This window comes from Aythya fuligula, chromosome 4, assembly GCF_009819795.1.
Source record: "Aythya fuligula isolate bAytFul2 chromosome 4, bAytFul2.pri, whole genome shotgun sequence".
Classification (NCBI taxonomy): Eukaryota; Metazoa; Chordata; class Aves; order Anseriformes; family Anatidae; genus Aythya; species Aythya fuligula.
In genome coordinates this window covers 32,954,959-32,978,538 of record NC_045562.1, presented here as the reverse complement: position 1 = coordinate 32,978,538, position 23,580 = coordinate 32,954,959, and the positions used below count along the sequence as shown (strand labels likewise).

Below are 23,580 nucleotides of genomic sequence, written 5' to 3'. Positions count from 1 at the left end.
AGAAGCAGAAATCCTGCTAGCAGCTCTGTATGGCTTAGAGGCAAAAAAAGAAAAAAAAAAGTGTCCGTGCGTGTGTTTTTGTTCTCTCTCTCTCTCCCTCCCTCTCTCTCTCCTTCAAAAACTGGTAAGAGAGGGAGGAAGCAAGCAACAGAAATTGAGTTGAACTTCTCAGCACTTTCTATACTTGGAGTGCCAGCACAGACAAGATGCAATTCACTCCTGCCTCCTACAGACTTTCCATACTCCCTCTTTATAAAAAATGATACCTGAGCAAGCAAATTGAACATGAAAAGTCTCAAAATTGCATTCCTTAGAGTGAAACAGTAATAATACACATATGAAATCCTTCGAGTACATAAACATAGATGCTCAGAGCATCACATAAAACTGCAAATGCAATCTGTAAAAGAGTTCAAAAAAGTTAATGCCACTTCAGAACATTACAACTGGAACTGAAACATTTGAAAAGAAAACTAAGGGACAAACAAAATTACAAGCATCTCACTAGCACATTCACAATACCTCAGAAACCTTCACCAAGTCCTGCCTTTCCAATAGCCCTTCTGGACACTGTATGTGCAAAACCCCAATCTCATGTTTAGACTACAGTAAATTCAAGTAAGAAACAACTCAAATTCCTGCACCTTGGGTAATCACTAGTAAATCACACTCTTCTGCTCAATACCATGCTCTCTCTGCAAGAGACAAATGATCAGCTCAACATGGGCCGTGAAGAGGCTTTATTTTCTCCATCCATTATCAGGATCTTTAATGATTGGGATAAGAACTCCAGCAGAAGACCAACCCAAAGATCATCAGCAGCATAGTCAAAGGCAAGTTTCAACCACACGGGGCAGATTTGTATTGAGGAAAAGCCTTTTGTGCTGTGAAATCCTCAGTGGCTTGAATAAGTGAGGAAGAAGAAACTTGTGCTAAAAAGGCCACACTGTATGAGACCAAAGCATGTTTTTGCCCTCTTTCAAAATATTAGAGATATACAGTGATCTTAGATGGTTATCTTTCCAACTTGTCAGCACTTCCTCTTTGGTAGGCCAGGACATGTCACATCCACTCGATATAAAGTCCAGTGAGCTCGCGACAATCTTAAGGGTCAAATATCTGAGATACTCACGGACCCTGAGCTACAGGCAAGATGCAAATTTTAGAAGAAAACATCGGGAAGGAAGCTGATGAATTCAGAGCACAGGCAAACAGGAATGAAGACTCTGGAACTAAATGGACCAACTGATACTGCAACACGCAATTTTGATATCACACCTGCAGATTGAGGATGCTCACATACTGCATAAAGCTTATTCCCAAGTTATGCTTATACAAACATTACAACTAAAACACTGTAATTTGCTGTTTAATCTTATTTCAGTGTCTGTATCTTCCTTTAATTTCTGTTTTGTAGTAAAGCAACTCAAAGCTACACAATAGAACATGATATGTAAAGGTTTTATCTGCTTAGTCACTTTTAAAACATATCAAACAAATGCTTATTAAACACTATAAAATACATGGACATAAGAAAACACAGCTAAAATTTATTTTTAAAAGTAGCAATATTTTAAATAGCCTTCATATAAAAATGTGAAAGCTCACAACTTACATTCTCTAACATATATCCCCAGTCTTAGCTGCTGTTAAAAAAAAAAAGATTTTTTCTTCCTTAATGACTAAGTAAACAGACTTACAATAAATGTTAACTGTAAAGAAAGAAAAAATAAGGACAAAGCATTGAGTGTCTGCTGCAGGGAGACAAAAGTGAGTGAGAAACATGATTTGAACTTAGGGAAATTTCTTTTAGTGTTGTTTTTATAGGAAGCTCACTTACTCCAATAAGTTCAAAGCCCTTATACGGAACCACACTCTAAATTTAAATGTGTGCTATTCACCTGAGCCACACAGATGTAAACTACACCATATCTCCATTTTTTTTTTATTTTTTTTTTTGTTTCCATGCCATTACTTTACTACAGAAAAAAAAGAAACAGTCTTACATTTTAATCGGTTTAAGGCATGATTTCATTTATCCCTTCACTACTTCTTTTAATTAATTAGATTGCCAGTCTAAACATGTCTTATACTTTTAATCCTGATTAGTTTCTTTTTATTCATATCTGTTCAGATTAGATGTCCATTTTTTGCCAAAACTTCCAGACATGCTGGAAGCCACACAGTTACAAACTACATCAGTATTGTTTATTGTCTGGATTTCTTATACATTCCACAGGCACCAGGACATTTATTCTTATTCTATGCTTCTTTAAAAGATCAAATGAAACTGAAGATCAGCGTTTATCTGATTTGTTTCAATTAAAAGCAAATAAATACTGACTTCAGAAATCGTAACAATTAAGCCCATATCTAACCTGGGTAAATAGACGTGAATTTAATGCACTAGAAATTATTTTCAACAATTTCCGAGCAGGTAAGGTTTTATAGCTTTAAAAACAGATTAGCTGCTAAGAGTCAATCTTCCCTAAACCACTTTAGCATTTTAAGACAGCTTATTTTCCTAGTCCAAACATTACTCCTGGACTAGCATAGTGCTATCCCCCTGTGATTTCAGCGACTAAATGGATTCTCCCTTTTGCAAAGAATAAGGACGTATTAGATTTCAATAGCTTTTCATTTCACTTATCTTGGCTGGAACAAAATCTTTGTGATTTCCCTAAGAAATGTAAGAAGCAGAGAAAAATGACAAGAAATATCTTCCAGACACAAAAGGACATGAGAATGGATTACATTCTTTCCTCCATCTTTGAAATTTGGATATAAGATCATAAAAACAGAAAACAGGAAGCTCAAACACTGACAAGAAACACCAATAATCAGACATAAATTGAGATTTCCTTGATTAAGATGCAAATCAGTTTTAAGTCTTGACATTAAACTTCATGGGCACAAACAGTCATGAGAGCCTACACAGTCTTCTGACTTAAGCATGGCTAAGTAGAAAAGCATGCCTTTGACACAGCATATAAGGTTAAACATCATTTATCTCGTATGGAACAACCAGAGAGTAAGGGTTCAAAGGACCACTTGCTTATAAACAACGTACTCATTTTGTCCCCACTGAAAAACCTGTCCAAAGCAATTAGTTCAGCATCAACATTGAATTTGACCTCAGGCTAAAGCTATTGGAAGCACTTCTATATAATTTCCAGCCTTACTAATCATTAACAAATATATCCTTGGACACATACCCTACAATTTATAAATAAGTATATATTTTATGTAACAAAAAAAAGTTATGTTGTATTTACACTAAATGTGAGTTAATTTAGCATACCTGTTTTTCTTTATCTGTTTGAGAAATTTTATAATTATACTGCATTAATGGGATCACACATTTACATTTGTTTGGCTAGGAGGTAAAAGGAGTAACCCCCCTCCCCAAAGAAAAAAAATCTTTTAAAAAAGTTTTGTTTCATTTTTTAAATAGAGCATTATTTTTATAAATTATTGCTTTTTGAACAGAAGGGTTTGGGGTTGTTTTTTAGTTTGTTTTTCCTTATTTATTTTTTAACTTCTGTGTATCTACAGCGTCAAAACTAAGAATAAAACCATCTGTGTGATAACTGATCACAACACATCCAAAAGAATGAAATCTTATATCCATGAACCCACATAATGTCACTGACAATTGGTCCAGTTTAACCTAGAGTCACATTTATTTTCCTGCAAAGTATCTGGTACCAGTCTTCGTTGGATACACAGATACCAAATGTAGGCCTGCAAGCTGCTATATGAGAGCATATAACAAAGATACAGACAACGTAGCACGCAGGATACAGAGGTCTCTAAGGCCCTTTTATCTGACCTGATAATTTAGGACATGTTATACCACATACACTCCAGTAGTTTAAAAAAAAAAAGTATGAAATACAATCTTCCCAGATCGACACACTACCCAATAAGAAAATTTAACCAGCAATAACTATTAATGTTCTTAATATAAGCAAGACTCACATATAGACAGATAATAGACAGATATATAGGCAGCTAATATATGTATTCAAATCAGTATTACCACTGAAAACAACTAATGACTTCATGTCTGAAAAACAGTTGTTCTCACCTGTTTTAATACCCGGATACATACTGAAAAACTCACCTTGATTAGAAGAACATAGAACAAAAACTTGTTCATTTGTGTTCAAATGGATGGTGGGGAAAGGGGAAGCAAGCGTGGAAGGGCTGAGGTTTTTGTTATCTAATTAATCTTTACTCACCAGGAGATTCTCCTGACAAATCTAGGGCTTGGGCTGAATCCAAAGAAGAAACCACACTGACAGCATTTGCAGGAATACCCATAGCAGATGTAGAAGAGGAAATGGTTGATTTCTTCGGTGGTACAACAACACTCCTACAGAAGACAAAAAGTTGACAAATCATACTGTATGAAGGTTCACACAAGATCTAGGACATATATTTCCATTTCCTGCCAAATTACTGTTCCCTCTCTATTTTCTTCTGTCATTGTCTTTGGCAGTCTCTTAACCTGAAGGACACTTCACTGTGGTTTAGTTTTCAATGGAAGTTTAATATCTAATCCACTTTCTCAAAATCACTGAGAAACAAACATATAATTACAGGGTTCAGCAGGATAACTGACTTGCAAGTAGGCTTTATTTATCATCTTAGCTTCCCAAGATTTGCTTTTAACTTCAGAAGTTGCTTTTTTACTTACAAAAGATATCGCAGGATTCACAATGAAAACAGAGACACAGTCAACAGTGAGGGTTGCCTAGACAGTATACTCCTACTGGTATTCTAATGCAAAACTGAATATTAATCAAAGAAGGATCTACTATAGTTCATATATATAGATCACCCAGCAATCTCAGAAATCTCAGAAATGTTAGTAGGTGCACCTACTAACATTTACACACAACTCCCAAATACAGCTAATATAATAATATATGAAAATACTAATATAGCTAATAACATAAATTTGAGTATAACTTGTTACATAAGGAAAACTTGATTGATAAGTCAAAATGTTTTTCGGAGTTGAAGAGAGAATCTCCATTTTTTTTATGTAACTTTAATTTCAGGCCTCATAGTCAGCACTAAAGATTATACAAGAGGAAAAGATGCAAAGTGACAAGTTAGGCATGGAGATTTATCTCATATGTTATGAACACATCTATTTATGCTATACCAATTTCAATTAAACTGTAGTACTTTATTCCAAATACCTAAAAGGCCTTGTTAAGCATACGTTAAAGGCATTTTTAATTGCAAGTTAGCTCCATAAACATGCAAAAACCCAGCTAATGAGGTAAAGAGTACAGCTGATATATAATGCACTCCCACAGCAGCGCTTACTTTTAATTACCTGGTGTTAACCGTAAGCCGAAAGTCTTCAACATTCAATTTATTTAATCACATCTTTTGTTGACAGTACTATAACTACACACCGAAAGAATTCCCTTAATAGCTTTAAAATATTCATTTTCTAAATAAAGTAACTTAGAAACTTGACCCAAATTCAGGTGTGATAATAATCAAAAAAAGTTCTGCCCAGTATTTTTAAAATCATACTTGCTAGCATGAAAAAAAAAAAAAGAAAAGAATGGATGTTTATTTGACTCCCTTGTTCATCCAAAGGATGTCACAGAAGCTAGACCATGTTACTGATTAAATCAACCCTTCTTAATGGCAGGTGTAGGCAGCCGCCATACTGGGAGGTAGTACATGTCACATCATTATAAGGGTGACTGCTAATGTTAACTATACGCTAAAAAAATAGAAGCAACAACACCTGAGCCCCAAGTCAGGATACTGTGCCTAAGCCATGAATTTTGCTGATATGTTCATGGCAGTGTCCCCAAAACAGCAATCTAAAAAAAAAAAAATCCTTTTTTCAGATTGACTTCTAAATTATATTCACATTACTAATTAATTTTGCATTACCCAGGTACAACAAGGGAATATTTTGCTCGATATTCTGTGATATTAGCTGTCTGGAAGCCGTTACTGCAATTTTGTAATGCACATTCAAATATCTCAAAGGGGTTCAGAAATTAATGCAAGTTTACTTAGTAGAAAGAAGATGCATCCACACAATAAACATCTGGATATTTCCCCAATATCCACGATGCAGCACTGAAATCCAGGTGTATTCCTTTACCGATTTTAAGTTCTTGTACCCAATTCAAGAAATACTGACCAATAATATTAACCCAAATTGAACAGGTATGTGTCTACTGATTTGGACTGTATGTGGTCTTAATACATGAGATGAAAACATTTCTTTGCATATCCACTAAGTTACAGAAACAAATATCCATTTGCTGCTAAGAAATACACCCACAATTATATCTGATACAAGGTGGTATGGGAGAATGTTTAGTGACAAATTCTAGTGCCAAAATATATATAATTAATATAAAAAAAATTAAACTGGAAGACAAGGTAACCTTCTAGGGTCTCTTTTACAGTTAGAAGGCCTTCTGTTTCTAGGGCTTGAAGTCCAGCACAATTCTCTCAAAACATCAAATCAGAACGGCCGTGTCCCCTGAATGTCCATGAATACTACTCATCCTACTGCAGGATTCCACTAAGAGCCCCAGCAACTCTGAAGCAGCTGATATTAAAAGACTTCAAGGCCAGCTCTGACCTACATCTTAAATGTATTATACATACATAACTGGCTGAAATTCTTCTAGTTTCAGGTATTAGATGTCTCCCCCTTTTGGAGGGAAACACAGAAATGAACATGCTTGAAGGATCAAGGAGTTTTAGCCAGGGACAGCATTACCGCAAGAAGCTCCTCACAGCACAAGTCAGTAAGGACTGGCAGTACGGAAGCTTGTGTACAGATGGATCTGTTACCTTAACATTGCTCCTCTGTACCTGGCAATCAGTGGAGACAAAAGGAAATCCCAACTATAACAGTTTTCCATTTTCTGTGCTGTTTCTGACATAACACTATATATTATCATTCCTTCCTGTAAACTCCTACTGACCTTCAGCATGCTTAAGTGTAGCTGCACTGAGGGAGCACTTGCAATAAGTTGCCAGATCCTGTACAGCTAGTAAAGGAGAGGTACATTGAAGCAAAGGAATTAGAGAGGCTACTTTTTTTCTTCACTGTGACAGACAGCAGTGAATAACCAAAATAGTCCTTTCTGCCATCTAGTCTTTTGCATACCTTCTCACCTTTAAACCTACGAAGGTTGGAAAAGGTTCGTTTCCCTCTCCAAAGCATCAATTTGAAGCACACAGCAAAAAGAAGAGCCAAGTATTGTCCAATAATATAATGTAAAGAAATCCCAAGCCCTGTATGTACTTTCCCTCTGTCTTCTCGCCAGTTGCCAAAATCATTTCATTCGAAAATCCTTCAAATATTGCAAGAACAATGAAGTAGAACACTGATGCAACTTAATTATTTTACTGAATTAATTGTTGTAAAGTTTACTTATTGTAATGTACATCTTGAACCGCATGACTGACCAACATTTTTTTTCCTCAATATTTAGGTATAAATGTAACTGCTCAAACAGAATTTTCTTACATGATTATTTAAATGCTAATGTAAGTAAAATTAACGTTACTAGCACAAAAACGTATGACAGTGAAAAATCACAGATAAATATTGCAATAAACAAACTGTGGTAAATATAATAAATATATCATTTTAATAAATCAAATAATATCTTAGAAATTAATGTGCTTTCAGCTTCTATCAAACAGGGCACTTGCTTTCAAAGAGTACAGAGAAGACTTGTTTTTTGTAGCTAATCTAATAAGTACTTCTTAAAAAGTTAAAAATTGCTACATATGTAAATAGAATATTCATAAATAGGTGGCCTTGCAGTATGTTTCAGTAGATCTACAAAAATAATGTTTTTAAAACTTCTGTAATCATGCATTAATTTCATCAGAACAACAACAAACACTAAGCAACCTCATACATGGCTACTGACATGTTATATGGCAGAAAACCATCAATATATTTTATTCCTTTACATTTAAAGTATTGCATCATTTCAGTTAACTCTATACTTTCTGGTTGCATTTATAAATTATGACATGATTGTCATAATATTCAGATAAAGAAGAAATAATATAATCCAGAAAAAAAAGCACAAAAACATTCTTAAGATGTGTTTCAAGCCGACCTCCAGCACTATTGTAAAATGCAACTTTAGTTGCCTCATTCATGTGACTATCAGATGTTTTCCTTTTTTAATTTAAAATCAAATTTAAGGTCTAAAGTAGGAATTTACAGCACGTGAACTGATAAACGTAGGTCAGGCATAGTGAGAACTAGCCACCATAAATACATCTTAGCCAGAAGGTCAGTGTGTTATTAGTCCCAATTATGCTGAAGTGTAAGAAGCCTTCGTGTTGCAGACAATTATTCACTGCTGAATGAGCACAGACCACTGAGCTGAACACTGACTTCCATCACAGACAAAGGCTTACACAATAATGATCTATTCTGCCAAATTCTATAAGGATTTACTTATTGAAAGCTTTCTTGTTTAAGATCACTGATTTTTGTTTCAACATAAAAATACAAAATAACTATAATTATCTCCTAAATTTTGAGCACATTTTTACCAAATGTTTATTCTTTCGAAGTTGGCAAATCTGCCATTAATCTTAAATATATTTTAAGTTACAGATTTTCCTTGGGACTGTGACAAATATTCCTAATACAACATGGGCCAGGCCAAACTGATGACCTCACTATAATTTAAAAAAAAATTACATGACCTCTAATTCCTCTTGACATACAGGAATTTATATGGATTTAAATCTCAGCATTCCATTTTTTTTTTTAGTGCTGAACAGCAATACAGGTGAGAGTTTCGTCTGTTTCCCTAAGGAATAATGGTTTTCCTTCAAAACCGAAAGAAGTTCATCTTGTTCAAGGCTACCAGAACGATGACCACTGCAGGGCTCCTAAGCAATGAGCAAAAGACCAGTAAAGAGGATCAGAGACTTAATTTTACCTCTACTTTGTGAGCCAGGAAAGCAGCCTGCCATGTCAGTGTCATTCTATAGGCTCTGCTCTCTGTAGATAATACCCATTCTCTTATGTCTCCCTTGAAATACCCAAGGAGAAAGGAAGAATAAGAGAGCCTCAAAACCATGAGAGATCAGAGGAGGGGGGAGGAGGGAAGAGGGAAAAGATGATAAAAAGAATACAATCATTTTGTGAGGAAGCTTTAAAATCAGCTTGGCAGGGAAAAGACTTCAAACAGTTGCCTCTTCAGCTCCTGCAGAATGCAGATTTTTGGGGAGCCAAAGGAGCTGAGCTTCTCGTAACTGCCTGCACCTTGATCTACAGATTCCCCATTCTCATATTCTGTCCCCACTTGTGCCTGGTAGCCTCAATATTATAAACAACTACTTCATTCCTTCTACACTTGAAGCCCAAATCACTGACGTTTTACATGTATTAATTCCATATAAAGACAAATTTGGTATTTAAGCGAAATACTTCAATTAACCATTACAAAGGCACAGGCATATCACTGAATGACTAACACAAACGCTGATGGAGCCAAGCTAAGCAGCTCACAGACAATGTTCCAAAAAAGATAAACAAGCTTATTAACATACCTATTCTGTAAGTTACAGCTTAGCCGCAGATTTAAGAGCCTATATTCCTCAGAACCCTCAGCATCAGCTTCCTATAATGACACGATTATCGAGTGGTTCCACAAAGAGCAAGAGAAGCCAGGAGAGACCAAAGTTCTTATTTTACATTGCACAACAAAAATGGCAAGCTATAGGTTATGGTTTTTCTTAGACTAACTAATGAGAAATTTCTGTGGTTTTTTTTTTTGTTGTTTTGTTGTTTTGTTTTTTTTTTTTTTGTTTTTTTGTTTTTTTTTTTTTAATCCTAGCTTTGGTTATTTTTATTGCTATTTTATTTAAATTTGCTTGCATTAGTCCCCCCTTTTTCCTACAAGATTACGGCCAAGTAAGAAAACTCTTGCTGTAGGACCCACTGAAACTGGAACATTAATTCATGTCCCTGGGGATGTTGGGAAAAAGCCAATGCGAGTCTTGAACTTCATCACGATAAACCCTTGGCACCCACTAATCACAAGATTGTATCTTCACATAAGATAAGGGGGAGATTTTTGGCATGGGAAGGAACACACACACCTAGTTGTTTGCAAAGGCTTGCAACCTGGCAGCCTTTCAGTTAGGTTTCACTCACAGAGCTGTTACTGTATACTCTCCAGCTATGGCTGGGAAGTTGATAATCCTTAAGATATGAGGAGAGTTTTGATTTCTGACACAGCATTCCTGAGATAAATGCAGGATCAGAGAGATGCTTTGAAATTCCCAGAGATACCCCACTGGTAAACTGCTAGATGGGAACAACTTTCACCAAAGTGATTTTTTTGTTTTGTTGTTTTTTAAAGAAAAGCAAGTTAAACAGTAGCTCATGGACCTTGTTTGCTATCAGAGTATATTTAAACTATCACAGAAAGTTAGAGAGCACCCTAAAGCTTGTTTTTCCTAACTTTCCCTACATACTCTTAGTATTTTTGTGTATCCCAGAGATAAAAGCTATTATTTCCAGCTCTTTTACAACCTCCTGTAAATGGTTTTTCTTTTGCTGGTTCCTTCATGCTATTGTCACTAAATACTGTGCTGTCATTTCAGAGCATAAACTTGTATTTTAAGCAGAGTCACACTACCTAAAGATATAGGCACTTTGAAGTGGTCATGGAACTTTTCTCTATATATCATTTTAAATATAAATATTTCATATATGCAGTTATTCTATCTTTCTGATTAGCTGATTTACTAGCTAGCAATATGCCTCGTCACAAATCAACTTATTTACCAGAGATGCAAGATTGTGCATGTCACTACCAGATTATAATTGTCTAGGGATAAGACTTCTACATCATTAAGTACATTTTTGTCTACCTGACAGGCCCATAAAGAGAATGAAATGAAATAGTAAGCCACTGAGAAACAAAGAACCACTGACTTAACAAGGTCACATGCAAATGCTGATGGACAAAATATTTTATACTAGTTCATGACCTTCTCCTCACATAGTTAGCCCCTCCCATTAACCACACAAAGTCAAAGACAAGTAATACCCTCACATTGGTGTGGAGCGGTCAATGGAGCCACATAAACCCCTACAAAACTGCTTGCCCTCTGCTCTCCCATTCACAAGCATGCTGCTGCCATACTGCTTCAGTCTACGCACCACTATCACAATTCCAAGCACTCCTTTCACATGTCTGTATGTATTCCTTCACCAAACTACTTTCCTTTCTGTAGCTGATAGAGTAAATATCAGATTGTTCTTGTCTCAAGGTTAAGCAGTGTTCAGAGTTGCAATTTAAAATGGCTGGCTGGCACTTTGGAGGTGGGAAAAGGAGAGAAGTGTCCATCTGGGACAGTGTGGAGACAGACTGGAAAGGTAGAAGGGCAAACCAGAAAGCAGTTCAACTTTTCAGTGACTTGCTTCACCAAATCCAATTACACCACAGTCCAACTTTTTCACAGTTCCTATCTCTATCATTCAACAACAAACCATAAGAATTTCCTGAGGACAAACACGTGTCAGAGACTAAAATTGCATGCTATTTCACATCAATTGCCCAGTTGTTTTAAAGAGCACAACAGGTATTCATAAGGAAGTGCTAAAAGCAGTAGGGACAGAGAGACTAAGTTGTAATTCAGTGTCTCTGTTCTCCCCATTTGCCCCTTCTGCCTCCATCCTCCTACTGCTCCCAGAACATTTCCTCCTGTTCAGCACTGTGAGCAGAACACATTGTTTACTTTGAGACAGAGCAAGTGGACCATAAGCTAGCACACACCACCTGTAAGCTTCCTAGCCAGAAAACAAGCACCATCTCTTCCCCCTTTAGCAATACAGAGATCTGAGCTGAGGAGACATGTTAGACAGCTATAGCATACCACTGGCAGAGCTGCACTTCTTTCTTCAGTCATCTAAGTTTGCTAGTTTGAGCACAGCAGCCATGGACTGCAAAGACATTAGAGCCAAAGGATATCCATCAATAACCAGGAGATCAAATACTGGTAACAAGGGTACCCTCCCTCCAGATCCACTGCACAATTTCTGGATATGACTAAGGCTTTGCTAGAGGCAGGAATATAATGAGATTGCTTCTTTTTTTTTTTTTTTTTTTTCTTTACTGTCTTTGGAAATCCTGTAGAGGTAAAAGACGATAATAGTAAAAGACAATATGGCTTATTATACTTGTGAAAAGATGAGCTAATAAGATTGTGATGTAGAGGGCACCAAAATGATCATCAAGAAAGAGGGATTTCAATCTAAAAGAAAAATAAATGCCTGTTTTAAATCCACTGTACATTTGAGTATTAAGAAAGGCAATGTTTATTAAAGTAAAAGAAAATGAATAAAGGGTTCTAGCTATTACAATAACACAGCAAATCTAAGAGGCTAGGGATATATCTATTGAATGAAGCCTGAAAGATTTGAAGTAGGCCCTTGGCAGAAGACAGATGCATTTTCATAAAGGAGTATGGGAGTATTGCACTGGTGGAAGGACACCTAGCTGATTACCTCCATTGTTCTCAGTCCATTTGTTAGCTATTATTAGGCCAATATTCTTTCGCAGGCCCACAGTAACAGAAACTATATATACATGTAGGTGTGTGATAATGCACATGCTAATCTACACATAATTGAAATTATTCAACTTCAATTTTAGTTAGTTTTAAAAAACACGGGAAAAAAATGTGCACAGTACAGCAGCACTCATTAGATTGTGCCAATTCCTAATTTAGGAAACAAAAAATGTATGGTTTCTCTTCTTCAAACTGGGAAAAAATGTAGTCAGGAAGCTAATGAGCTGAGTATCTTCTCAAGTGGCACATGACAGCATTAAACTAGAAGTTTATTCATCAGTTATCCTGATATATCATTGATTTGTTGTATCAGTCTTCACCCTGCAGATATTTCATCTGCTCTGTCTTACAGTTAGCATTAATATGAAGAGAGATAACACCTGATAGTGCAGCAAAAAAAAAAGAACACTCGGATTTTTTTTTTTTTTTTTTTCAAATGTAAAGCACTCTCCTGAAGAAGCACCAGTCTATCTTTGGTATTTCTAAAAGCTATCTGCTTGAATAAATGCACCTCATCTATCAAGATTTGGTAAGTATGTCACTGGAATACATAGACACTTCAAATGTCAGAGCACAATGATCATGAGGGAGGATGATAGGGAGAGGGAGACAATTGAGAGGAGAGTTAACAAACACTATGCAGAGCAGAGGATAAAGGAGGCAAAAAACATCTGAAAGTGCTGCAGTTAGGAATAGGAAAACAGGAAAGACAAGAGAGCAGCCTACGCTCAATCTTTTCTTTTACTCTTGTGATCATTTCTAGACAATTTCTTGGCCCTCTTACCATACTTGCTTCTGACCTGTAACAGGCATGGAGACAGAATAGTCAACTTTTCAAAGAAAAAAAAAAAGTGATGGCTTTGTGACTTTCAAGTATAACCCAATTACAAGTCGTTTTCCAGCACAACAAAACATCCCATGAATAGTAGAGAATACCACAGTATCTTCATGGTGAACCCATTTGAGGTCAGTGGGCTTTGTAGGCAACGGTTCTACTTAAGTATCAGAGCATCTTGATTATATTAAGTACTAGATGACACTGTACGTGAGATCTGCTGAAACTATGTGTGATTTGTTTTCTATTCCATCCAGATAGCTTAACCAAACTGAAATAGTCCAAATATTTTAGAAGTTACATTACCTGTCAAAGGAATGGAACTGCACATGATGCTCAGCACCTCCATCACCAAGTACTCCAAGGAAGGCTGGTGGCAGAAGAGCAGGATCCACTCCTGTCCCATCACCTGGTGTGCTTACCAAGCTTCTCAGGATGTCTTTTACATTAACATTTTTTGCAGCTGGCACAGAAGTTGCGGGCTTACTATCTTCAGCTTCTGTCTCATTTCTTCCCTCTTGAGACTTATTTACTTCTAATGAGAGAGTGCTAAGTACTTCACTGATAGCATCTGGACCTGCACTGACATTCAGAGGTCCTGCTTCAACACCACCAACTGAACTGTTTGTTTGCCCTGAAGTTGGTTCCTCCCCAAGACCAGAGTCCCTTCTTCGTAAAGATGCTGTACTTTCTGAAACTTCAGTGGAGGCTGAAGTTGAAGCAGTGAGAGAAGCAGATGGGTTTTCCACATCTGTTCATACCAGAGACAGAACAAATTTGAAGTTCATTATTAACACGACTGGATTCACTACAATGCTCCTAAAAAATTAACACTAATAGGTGACAAAGGAAATAACACAGTTATAACTACTTCCTCTTGCCTACCTACAGATTTAGTATTTAAATATTTAATATGAAACTTGAAACAGAAGAAAATCCTTCCCATTTCTAAGAAGCATAAAAAGTCTCAACACCCAAAATTTGAGAAAAAAGAAACAGAAAATACTGACTCAGTCAAAGAATGAAAATGAATTGATTGCCCTAACGAGTAGCAGCAGAAAGAAAAATACAGTCTTCCAGTGGACACAAAAAACTGCCAGTCTACACTTATGCATGCTTGACCTTAAGCAAGGTAGCAATTTTCTGCAATAAGCATTCATGAATGCTTAGCTACTTCAGTGAGATTACACACCTCTATTTATTTATAAGATTCTTCTCAGAAGAGAAAGAGGGAAATGGGATACTTCCATGTTATTTATTTAGGCGGTTATAAATAAAGCGTATATTTCTGTACAATCTGAAGTGGCCTTCTACAGAAATTTAAGATGCATCAGCCACATTACTACATTTAGCCAAATAACGACCATTTCACCTGTAGCAGGAGTTCCATTATTTTCATTCTCTGATTCCTTGAACGACTGGCTATGGTTCGGTGGTCTTCTTTCATTCTGGGGTTCCAGAATATCTCTGTATTTTGAAACCATGAGCACAGAAATGAAATATACAACAGCCAAAGCCAAGAACTGAGCCTGTTTACTATCCTCCTGTAGAAAAGGACACACACACAGATTTTCTATTACAATTTCAGCAGCATGCTTATTTTTCTGTAAAGTATGCCCAGCGCTACCATAAACAGACTGAAAGTAAGCTGATATGTCAACAATGGAAGAACAATATTCTCTAGTCACAATTTGCCTCACCCATAAAGCTGGAGAATACAGCAATTGTATTCAAGTGGCACTAATCCCTTCATTTTTCATATATGACAACTTTGACTAAGGTTATGTGCTTTGACTACATGCTTCCACTTAGTGCAGGGACTAGGTCCCCTTTATTTACAGGTGTTTCCTCTACTGCATGATTACTCATATTTGCCAAGATATTAACATTTGCTGAAATAGTACCAGACAAGTGTACTCAAGAAAACTGAAAAAGTATTTCTAAATTATTATATATCAGTGAAGGAAGTGGAATAAGTTCCAGAATCCAAGTTACTTTATTTCATCCTCAGATTGTCCATTTGGATGTAGAATATGTTAAATTTAAACAAATGAGGCAAATACGCATTAGCATTACTGGTATAACGTTTTCAAGGTTTTGGTTTTTTTTAAATCTTTCTACAACATTTTAACGTGAATTATTCCAAGTGCCTCTTCAGGGTACTCAGTCACTCCTACTGAAAGACAGGAAAGACCTATGCAGCCTGATGTGAACAGACATAATTATTGTTTTTTAAAACTAAAAAAGTGAGAATATAAGATGTGCTCAATTTTGAAAATTGCATTGTTAGGATTATTTTAGTTGCCACCAGTACAGACGATTAACTACCTATTCATTACTCTTTTGAACAGTGATACTGTACTGAATGAAGTTTGTTTCAATCAGTAATGCCTGTAAGTGTGAAAAACAATAGTTCTATCCAAACTATTCTGGATAGCACAAAAGCCATTGGGTCATTCATTATACTTGCTAAATACTCTAAATATTGTAAACTATGTTCTAGCATACCAGCTTGTGGCTGATGACTCAGAGCCATTGTAGCTACTGTATTTGCTTACAGAGGGTTTTTTTTTGTTTTTTTTTTTAGCAATCAATCTCAATTTCCTCAATATCAGCTATAAAGTTGCTGACATACAGCAAAGTTATTTTTAGTCGATTCAAGCCGAAAAAGCATATGCATATATACAGCACATACACACAAATTGATTCCTCTGAGGGGACATAAAGGAATTACAGATGGCCTCTAAGTCATAACTACCTAGAAAGATACTCATCAAAAAGTATACATAAACATCTTCCTGATACATAGCATATATAAACAATTTGTCTACGTACAGCATGTGGAAGAATATATTTGTACTAGAAACAACATATTTAACATACAGGAGTCTTGAAAGCCATAGGCAGAATTCCAGAGAGTCAGTTCAACTTCAGACAACTGCATAACACAGCAAGCATGTAGCAAATAGAAGTCTAGGTACAACATAATTTGTAACTCACTATATCTCTGAAAACTACTGCTCGAAGTCTATTAATATCCATGTCCTGCAGAAGTCTGTCATGGTCTCGTATTGGAGAAATTCCACCAGTCACAATGTCCACTGGACTCTATTTTAAAAAAAGCGCAATTGTTTCAAAATCAGTTTTTAAAAGCATTCTATGAACAATCAAACATGTACAAATCCCCACTGTACATCATATTATCATAACTAGAAGAACAAAGTCACAAATGCATTTCATATTTTAAGGGAAAACAGAAATCTGAAATTTCTTGTGACAAAATTATTTCACCGTGGAAGGTTATATGTGTTCATGTTCTTCAGCTCTATTCAAGTATCAGTAGTACAGTTATAAATTTAAAAGTCTATCCCTCTTCACACAGTAATGATTATTAACTTTGGTGTTCTACAATGTGCTCTTGTAGAGCACATATTTACCTTTGCTGTGGATTTTCCTGTTCCTGTAAAGCCCTGCATTGTTTTTTGGTTCTTCGCAAGGTCTCCAACAGGCTTCATCTGTGCATGCTGTTGACACTCCAAGCAATTTCTTACTGCTACTGCACATACTTGAAGGGAAAAGAAATGTTAGGAATTACCCTGGGAAACAGTATTCTCTATATCTCTTACAGAGATATATAATACATCTGTTTATTACTTAAGCTATAAAGTTTAAGCACATCAGTAAAAATATTTTGCTTCCAGAAGTTTTACATAGTTGCAAAACAATGCTCAAAATACATCAATAATTAATACTCAACTATTACAACACATAAGTTACATCTAATGAATGCTTCAAAGTTATTACGTTAGCATTATTACATTCTTTTTTCATCCCTCACTGAAATTTTACCATGCATTCAATCTCATGAGCTGGGAAAGGTGAAGAAGCTAAATTTCACAGACTAGCAAGGAAGAAAGAAGTGATACACTAGTAAAACATGTCAATAGTTGTTTCACAATGCTCTTGGACTAAACATTCTTACGTTACATGACATTCTTTTTTTTTTTTTTTAAGCTTCAAATTGTACCTGTTTTGTCTTCTAATATTATTTTCAAAGGAAAAAAGAACTACCCCACCTCTATACCTGTTTGCATCCCATAAATCTTGTTCTACCTGCACAAAGTTTTAATTGCCTAGAAAGGGAGAGGAAGGCTAGTTACTGTTGTTGCTCTGAGCTGCTCTGGCACTCATGCAAATTAAACTTTTCATTGCAAAATCTTACAGCATGCAACTGGCATGAATACTCTCCTGTATTAACTGGATGGAGATTGTGATTTTATTACTATTATTTTATTTTTAAGTAATGATCACTTTCATTCAATCTAATTTGATACAAACATACTACCATTCTGGATACAGCTACTAATCACTTTGAATCCTTTAGAAGTTTACATCTCTAATTTTCACTATTCCTTCACCTTCTGAACACAAGATTTAAACCTCTTCTCTAAGGTAAACCTGGGAATGTTCATGCTTTTATACATGGTACAAGATTTCTTTTTTCTTAGTGATCCTGTATTATCAGTCTCGATTATTTAGGGAACTTTGGAAAAAAAAAATTTCATGGGTAAAATGAAAATATACATCCACAACAGTCAGGCTACCAAACTTACTTCAATCATTTGTTTTATTTAAACTTCTTAAAGGGAAGAAAAAAAAACCCATGCATATGCATTATAGAGTAGAGTAATAGTAAAATAGTAAGAGATCACAAGGCATCTTAGACTAAATTTAGTCTTGACTTAAAAAATAGAAAATAAAAGAACAAGCTATCAGTAGCTAACTATTTCATGATAGCAAGCTCCTATGCTTATTAAGTGGTTTTATTTACTTACCTAGACGAAGACATTGTCGCAAAATTCCTCCAGATGACATATTTTTCTCAGATTCAATTTCAGTGAAACCAAGAGAGCTTGCAAAAATTAACACATCCACAAGGTTGATTAATCTCTGGAGAAATGTTAAAGATGCTTCTACTGAAAGTCCTTGAGTCGGCTCAATATTCTCCAATTCATGCTGCACAGAGGAAAAAATTGCAAGCAACATTTACTTCTTTACAAAGATGATAATTCGTACATATCAAATTAAGAAAAATGTATGTTGGAAGTCTGTTTTCAGTCAAATTCAAAAGTAGCAATTCATCATATTCTAGAAACAATCACTAGTATTGAGATTTAATCGTATTCCAGACCTCTGTGGGACAATGAAGCTAAGCGACTTCTTTTTATCTCATCAGGCAACAAGGGCAGACACCCAATTTATCTTAGAGAAAGCGTGGAAATAGCAAAGGAAGGAAAGATATTTGTGGAAACACCCCCTTCATATTCCTGTTTCCCAAAAGGACAGATACAGTAGTTAATATACTACATAAAGAATGGTGTATACCCACAAGAGAAATTTTAAAATAAAAATGAAATTTCTTACAGTAGCCGATGTGGCAGCAGACAGCAATGGCAATATACCGCCACAAGCCATGATCATGTTGTCCATCACTTGAGAGATGAGGTGAATTGTGTTGTGTACAAATATGACATTGTCACTGCTATTCACAAAGTCCATCACAGTTTTTGTAGAATGGCTGCCCAAAACAAAGAAGCAGGTTTCACAAAAATACTTGCAGAACACAGCTGTATTTGTGTTATTTTAGCATCTTTGTTTAAAAAATAAATAAAACAGCTAGGAATAGGACAGCAAATATCACCAGAAGATTCAACTGATGTACCTTAGCCTAAACCTATAAACACCTTCCCCTTCTGTTCTTAAACTTCTCCAGATTACAGCTTGCTAAAAACATCAAGATGCATGCTTAAACATTATTTGGATAAAGATGCATTCTAGGCTGGTTCTATGGTTATCTGCTATAGTGAAAGTCACTGTATCTGTCAATACAATAGTTTCCTGGAGGTACAAACTAGATTTTAACTTAAATCTTTGGAAAAAAGGTTTATTATTAAATATTAATACAAAGAAATTAAAATCAACAAAACACAAACAAATCCAGTTAAAAAAAAGGAAACATTTTCCAAACAAAACCTACACTAGAAATGTATTTAGCTATATCTGAGGTCGTCCTGAGCAGTTCATTTACTCACAACTTTAAAATGACAGTCAAACAAAAATCCACCTCAGTTGAAATTGTATTTCAATCACTTAAAAACTATTTATTCATTCCTACATTCATTTTTATTAGGTCAGTTCAGTTATACATTTCAATTTAAATTTGACATTCAGTACTAAAAGCTGATAATAGACAATTTCATTTAAGTTAGTAAATCTTAACTTAAAAATGCAGAATTATTACTGATTTCAAAGTTTCTGTTTTTTACTAAAACCATCCTGATAATTACATTCCAGACCAATTACAAATTCATTTTTAAATGCATATAACTAGAATACTTCTGTTCACAGAACCCTAATAAAGCAGCAACATGATCTGTGTAAATATGGAAGTAGTAAATAGTACATGTATTTCGGATAGAATTTTTTTAGTCCATACTTAGATATGTGTAAAAGATAATTCGCCTTTATCAGGAACATGAAAATCATGGTCCACTTGAAATCATCAGGACTGCTATCAGGACTTAATGGTGGCTAGAAGGTCAGCCAAAATATAGGTTGAGGGTCTGCACCAATATACATTTAGGTTTGTAAGGAGTCTTTAAACAAAATCTAAGAATATTTGGGTATAGGCCACAGAAGAAATAAGGTTATTGAATAATGAGTAAAATACCAGATGTACAGACTTCAAAGTCAAAGAGCGACTCTGATGCAGTTTCAACAAAACCTCAGGTTAACTACTGTTGAAATGCCTGTCTAGATCATTCCATGGAAAGCACATAAATTTACCTTCTCCACATCTGTATATCTGTTTCAATGGAAAAGAGCAAGTCTGTGAGCAAGCGCTGATGCATCAGTGACCACTTAAACTCAGGAATACGGAACACAGTTGACCTAGAGTCTCTTCTCTGTCCATCTGATGTAGCAGCTAGCTCTTGTCCTGAAGAATCTTGCTGTCTTGAGCTCTGAATACACAATTCGTAGACAAAAAAAAAAAATCCCCACACCCTGGTTATTGGCTTCTATGGCATACACTGAATGGCATTTCACAGACTTAAGAGTATACATACTGCACGTTTAGACTTTGCACATAGGTACAAATAAAGTTCAAACTATTACACAAATACTAGTCTACAGCTGCACTACCACACCTGTCAGTCTAGGCATAAACAAGCAGCAACTCAACCTTACCACAAGGGGAGTATAGGTTGCTGTAGACAATGCTTTTCCTCCTTTAAGGAAGAATGGTGCAGAATGAAGAGCATCCATTAGCAGGTATCTCTGCAGAAGGGAAGTACTCAAATACATGACCATTCAACCATGAAAAGCAGTGAAAATCATGAAAACCACAGCAGTAGACAACAGAAGCCCAAATTTCAACTTGCATTAAAACGTAGGCTGACATGACAGTGATAACCACATCAAATTTTAGTTTCAAAAATATCTATTTTGTGTGCCTGCAGAGAAGCCAGAGTAAAAAATATTTTCACAAGTTCCATCAGGATATCATAGAACTTTAGTGTTGTTTTTTTTCCACAAAAGTACTGTTTGCTTATCAATAATTGTAACAGTTGTGCATGTAAGTGATTAGACTGAAAAGAGGTAAGGGAAAGTTAAGTAAAAAAGCAGAAAAATTCTAAATAAAATCATGTCAAAATACATAAATGTTTCTATTCTTCAAACTTAGGAATGGAAGCAGTGACACAAATAAAAGATACAGCTAGCCAAATACTCCACCAACATCCATAAGTGGCTAGACAAAGAATGCAAGTTTAGAAACTTCACAGTACACAAATTAGTAAGAATTACAGCTGTTTTAATTAAGGGTTGAAAGTGTTCTTTACATAACTCACAAAAAGTCCACCTCCTTTTATTTTTAAGCTAGGCACACAAAAGACAGGTAGAAGTTACCTCAGGTATGGACCTGGCGGGCAGAGGTGCTTCTAGGCATGTGCTGGCTCTCAGTTCCAGTCTTTCTGTATCTGATGCAACACTAGAAACATCCAGCTTAGCAATTCTTTTTTCAGATGCTCCAGCAGGCTCTGCTGCATGTGCATTTCCTTTTTCAGCTGATTTTTCACTAGGAACAGTCTTTTCTTCCAGTTTCTTTTTCCCTTCTGAATCCAGTTGAGTCGCTACTTCCTGAGCTGCAGAATTTGCTGTTTCTGATAATGCCAGTTCTTCTTTTTTCCCATTCATGCCAACATTATCCTGAGGTTTTAAAAGCACAGATTCAGATTGCTTCTCTGTCACTTCTTCCTGCTTTGTCACTTGATTTTCATTGGAGCTATGCTTTTTGTCTGTTTCTGCAAATTCTTCTGAAGGTAGAGTCACACTGCTTTCCTCTTTCAAATCAACAAAGTCATCCTCATCCTCCATCTCTACTGTTAATTTTTCCACTCCCTCTGGACTTGCACGAGTTTCTCCTTCCGAAGTAGTTTCTATTTCCAATGAAGCAGCTACTGTTTCTTCTGTAAGTTCCCGAGGTTTGCTCAGAGAATCTTCAATTGCTTCAGCTAGTCCACTACTAATTTCTGAAACACTGGGGTTTATTGCTTCTGGCTCTGGAGAAAATTCTGAACTAGGCATTGCTTTTAAATCCTGTTCAGTCTCCCTGTCTTCCTCCGTTGTCTGTTCAGACGCTGAATGTGTTTGCAGGTCACCATCAGACTCACTTTTTTCAGTAGTGGACTCCATATCATCCTGGAAAGAAGGAGCCGCAGCAGCAGCAGCTTCTTTTATCTCCAAACACTGTTGCTTTCTTGCGATTTCTGCTCCTTTGCTAATTCCAGAAATTGTTCTTATTGGAGCAGAAGGACCTATTGCACTCTCTTCACCTCCTTTTTCTTGGTATTCCCTGTACATTTGAGAAAGACTCTCTTTGTGCATTTCAAATGTTACCTAAAAGAACAGAGTTGGAAGTACATTAAAAATTACATACCGATGACCATTTACTCTGAAAAACTCAAAATCATTGTTCAAATCATGGAGTTACACCACAAATTTGTATTGGATGCTGTCCTCATGATAACATTTAATACAAGGTTAAAAATAAATTTCATATTGCATATATCGCTTCAACCAACAGCAAGAATTTCTTAAGGGTATCTGATATTCTTGACTTAAAAAAAAAAAAAAAAAAGTACCTTAAGGAAAAAATCCTAGAATGACTCCAATGACAGGAACTAAGATGTTTACTCAGTTTTAGAGAATATTTCTGGTAGAAGTTAAAACATTTGAAGTAGTTAAAACATTTGAAGTTTAATATTTGTAATTAACACTGGTATTATTTCCTTTGATAATAACAGTCATCTGTGATTTGCATTATCCATGCTACTTGCATTCATTTAATTGTACAGGATGCAAATAGAAATGCAACAATATAACATCCAGAGAATTACCAGATTTGAGTTAGCTGATAATCTCAACATTTTGTAAGTGGGGATGCTTTGTAATAAGTAACAGGGGCACTTATCGTGGCTGGACTTTCACATCATTTTAGCACTTTAACCATTCTCAACAATTGGCAAAGAAGAATAATCTTTTCTAAGCAGTTTATATTTAAAAAAAAAAAAAAAAAAAAACTACAAACAAAAAACATCTGAAAATGTAGCAGCAAAGAGAATCATGTAACAAAGCCAAAATCCTGGGGACTGTTAAATGATACCTAAAATTCTGCAGAGGATTTTGCCTCAAACTGCTATTCACTCTGACTAAAATAAATAAATAAATAAATAAATTACAAAGCCTGATTAAAGTGAGACAGCCTATAAATAAGCAAATATTTTTATGTATACAAAACAAAATCCAGGTAGAAAAACTCTCTGTATACATACTGACAAAAGTCATTTGCCCAAACAAATAACTTGGTGCTAAAAAAAATCTCACTGCTTAACTGAAGCTTTTATTTTTCTGTTATCAAATTTAGTTTATCCATAGTTACCTGTTTGAGATTTAGATTTTTCTCCTATATCAGAAATGCCTATTTATTCCCTTTATTCTGAGAGAGCTGAGAAACCATAACCTGAGTTCTCAACATTTCCCCCATATAAACTGCAGAT

At 35.6% G+C, this 23,580-nt stretch overlaps 1 protein-coding gene across 4 annotated transcripts in view; it reads right to left on the bottom strand.

Moving 5' to 3' along the window:
- LRBA (LPS responsive beige-like anchor protein) overlaps positions 1-23,580 on the bottom strand; it is a 398,303-nt gene that overhangs the window by 303,162 nt on the left and 71,561 nt on the right. For all 4 annotated transcript variants that reach the window (XM_032187390.1, XM_032187392.1, XM_032187391.1 and 1 more), the window contains 9 exons: positions 21,431-22,420; positions 20,309-20,484; positions 18,887-19,040; positions 18,298-18,478; positions 16,900-17,027; positions 16,463-16,570; positions 14,835-15,006; positions 13,769-14,213; positions 4,245-4,378 (listed from right to left, as the gene is read on the bottom strand). In XM_032187390.1, coding sequence (XP_032043281.1) covers positions 4,245-4,378; positions 13,769-14,213; positions 14,835-15,006; positions 16,463-16,570; positions 16,900-17,027; positions 18,298-18,478; positions 18,887-19,040; positions 20,309-20,484; positions 21,431-22,420 — 2,488 coding nt within the window. The remainder of the gene's footprint in view (positions 1-4,244; positions 4,379-13,768; positions 14,214-14,834; positions 15,007-16,462; positions 16,571-16,899; positions 17,028-18,297; positions 18,479-18,886; positions 19,041-20,308; positions 20,485-21,430; positions 22,421-23,580) is intronic.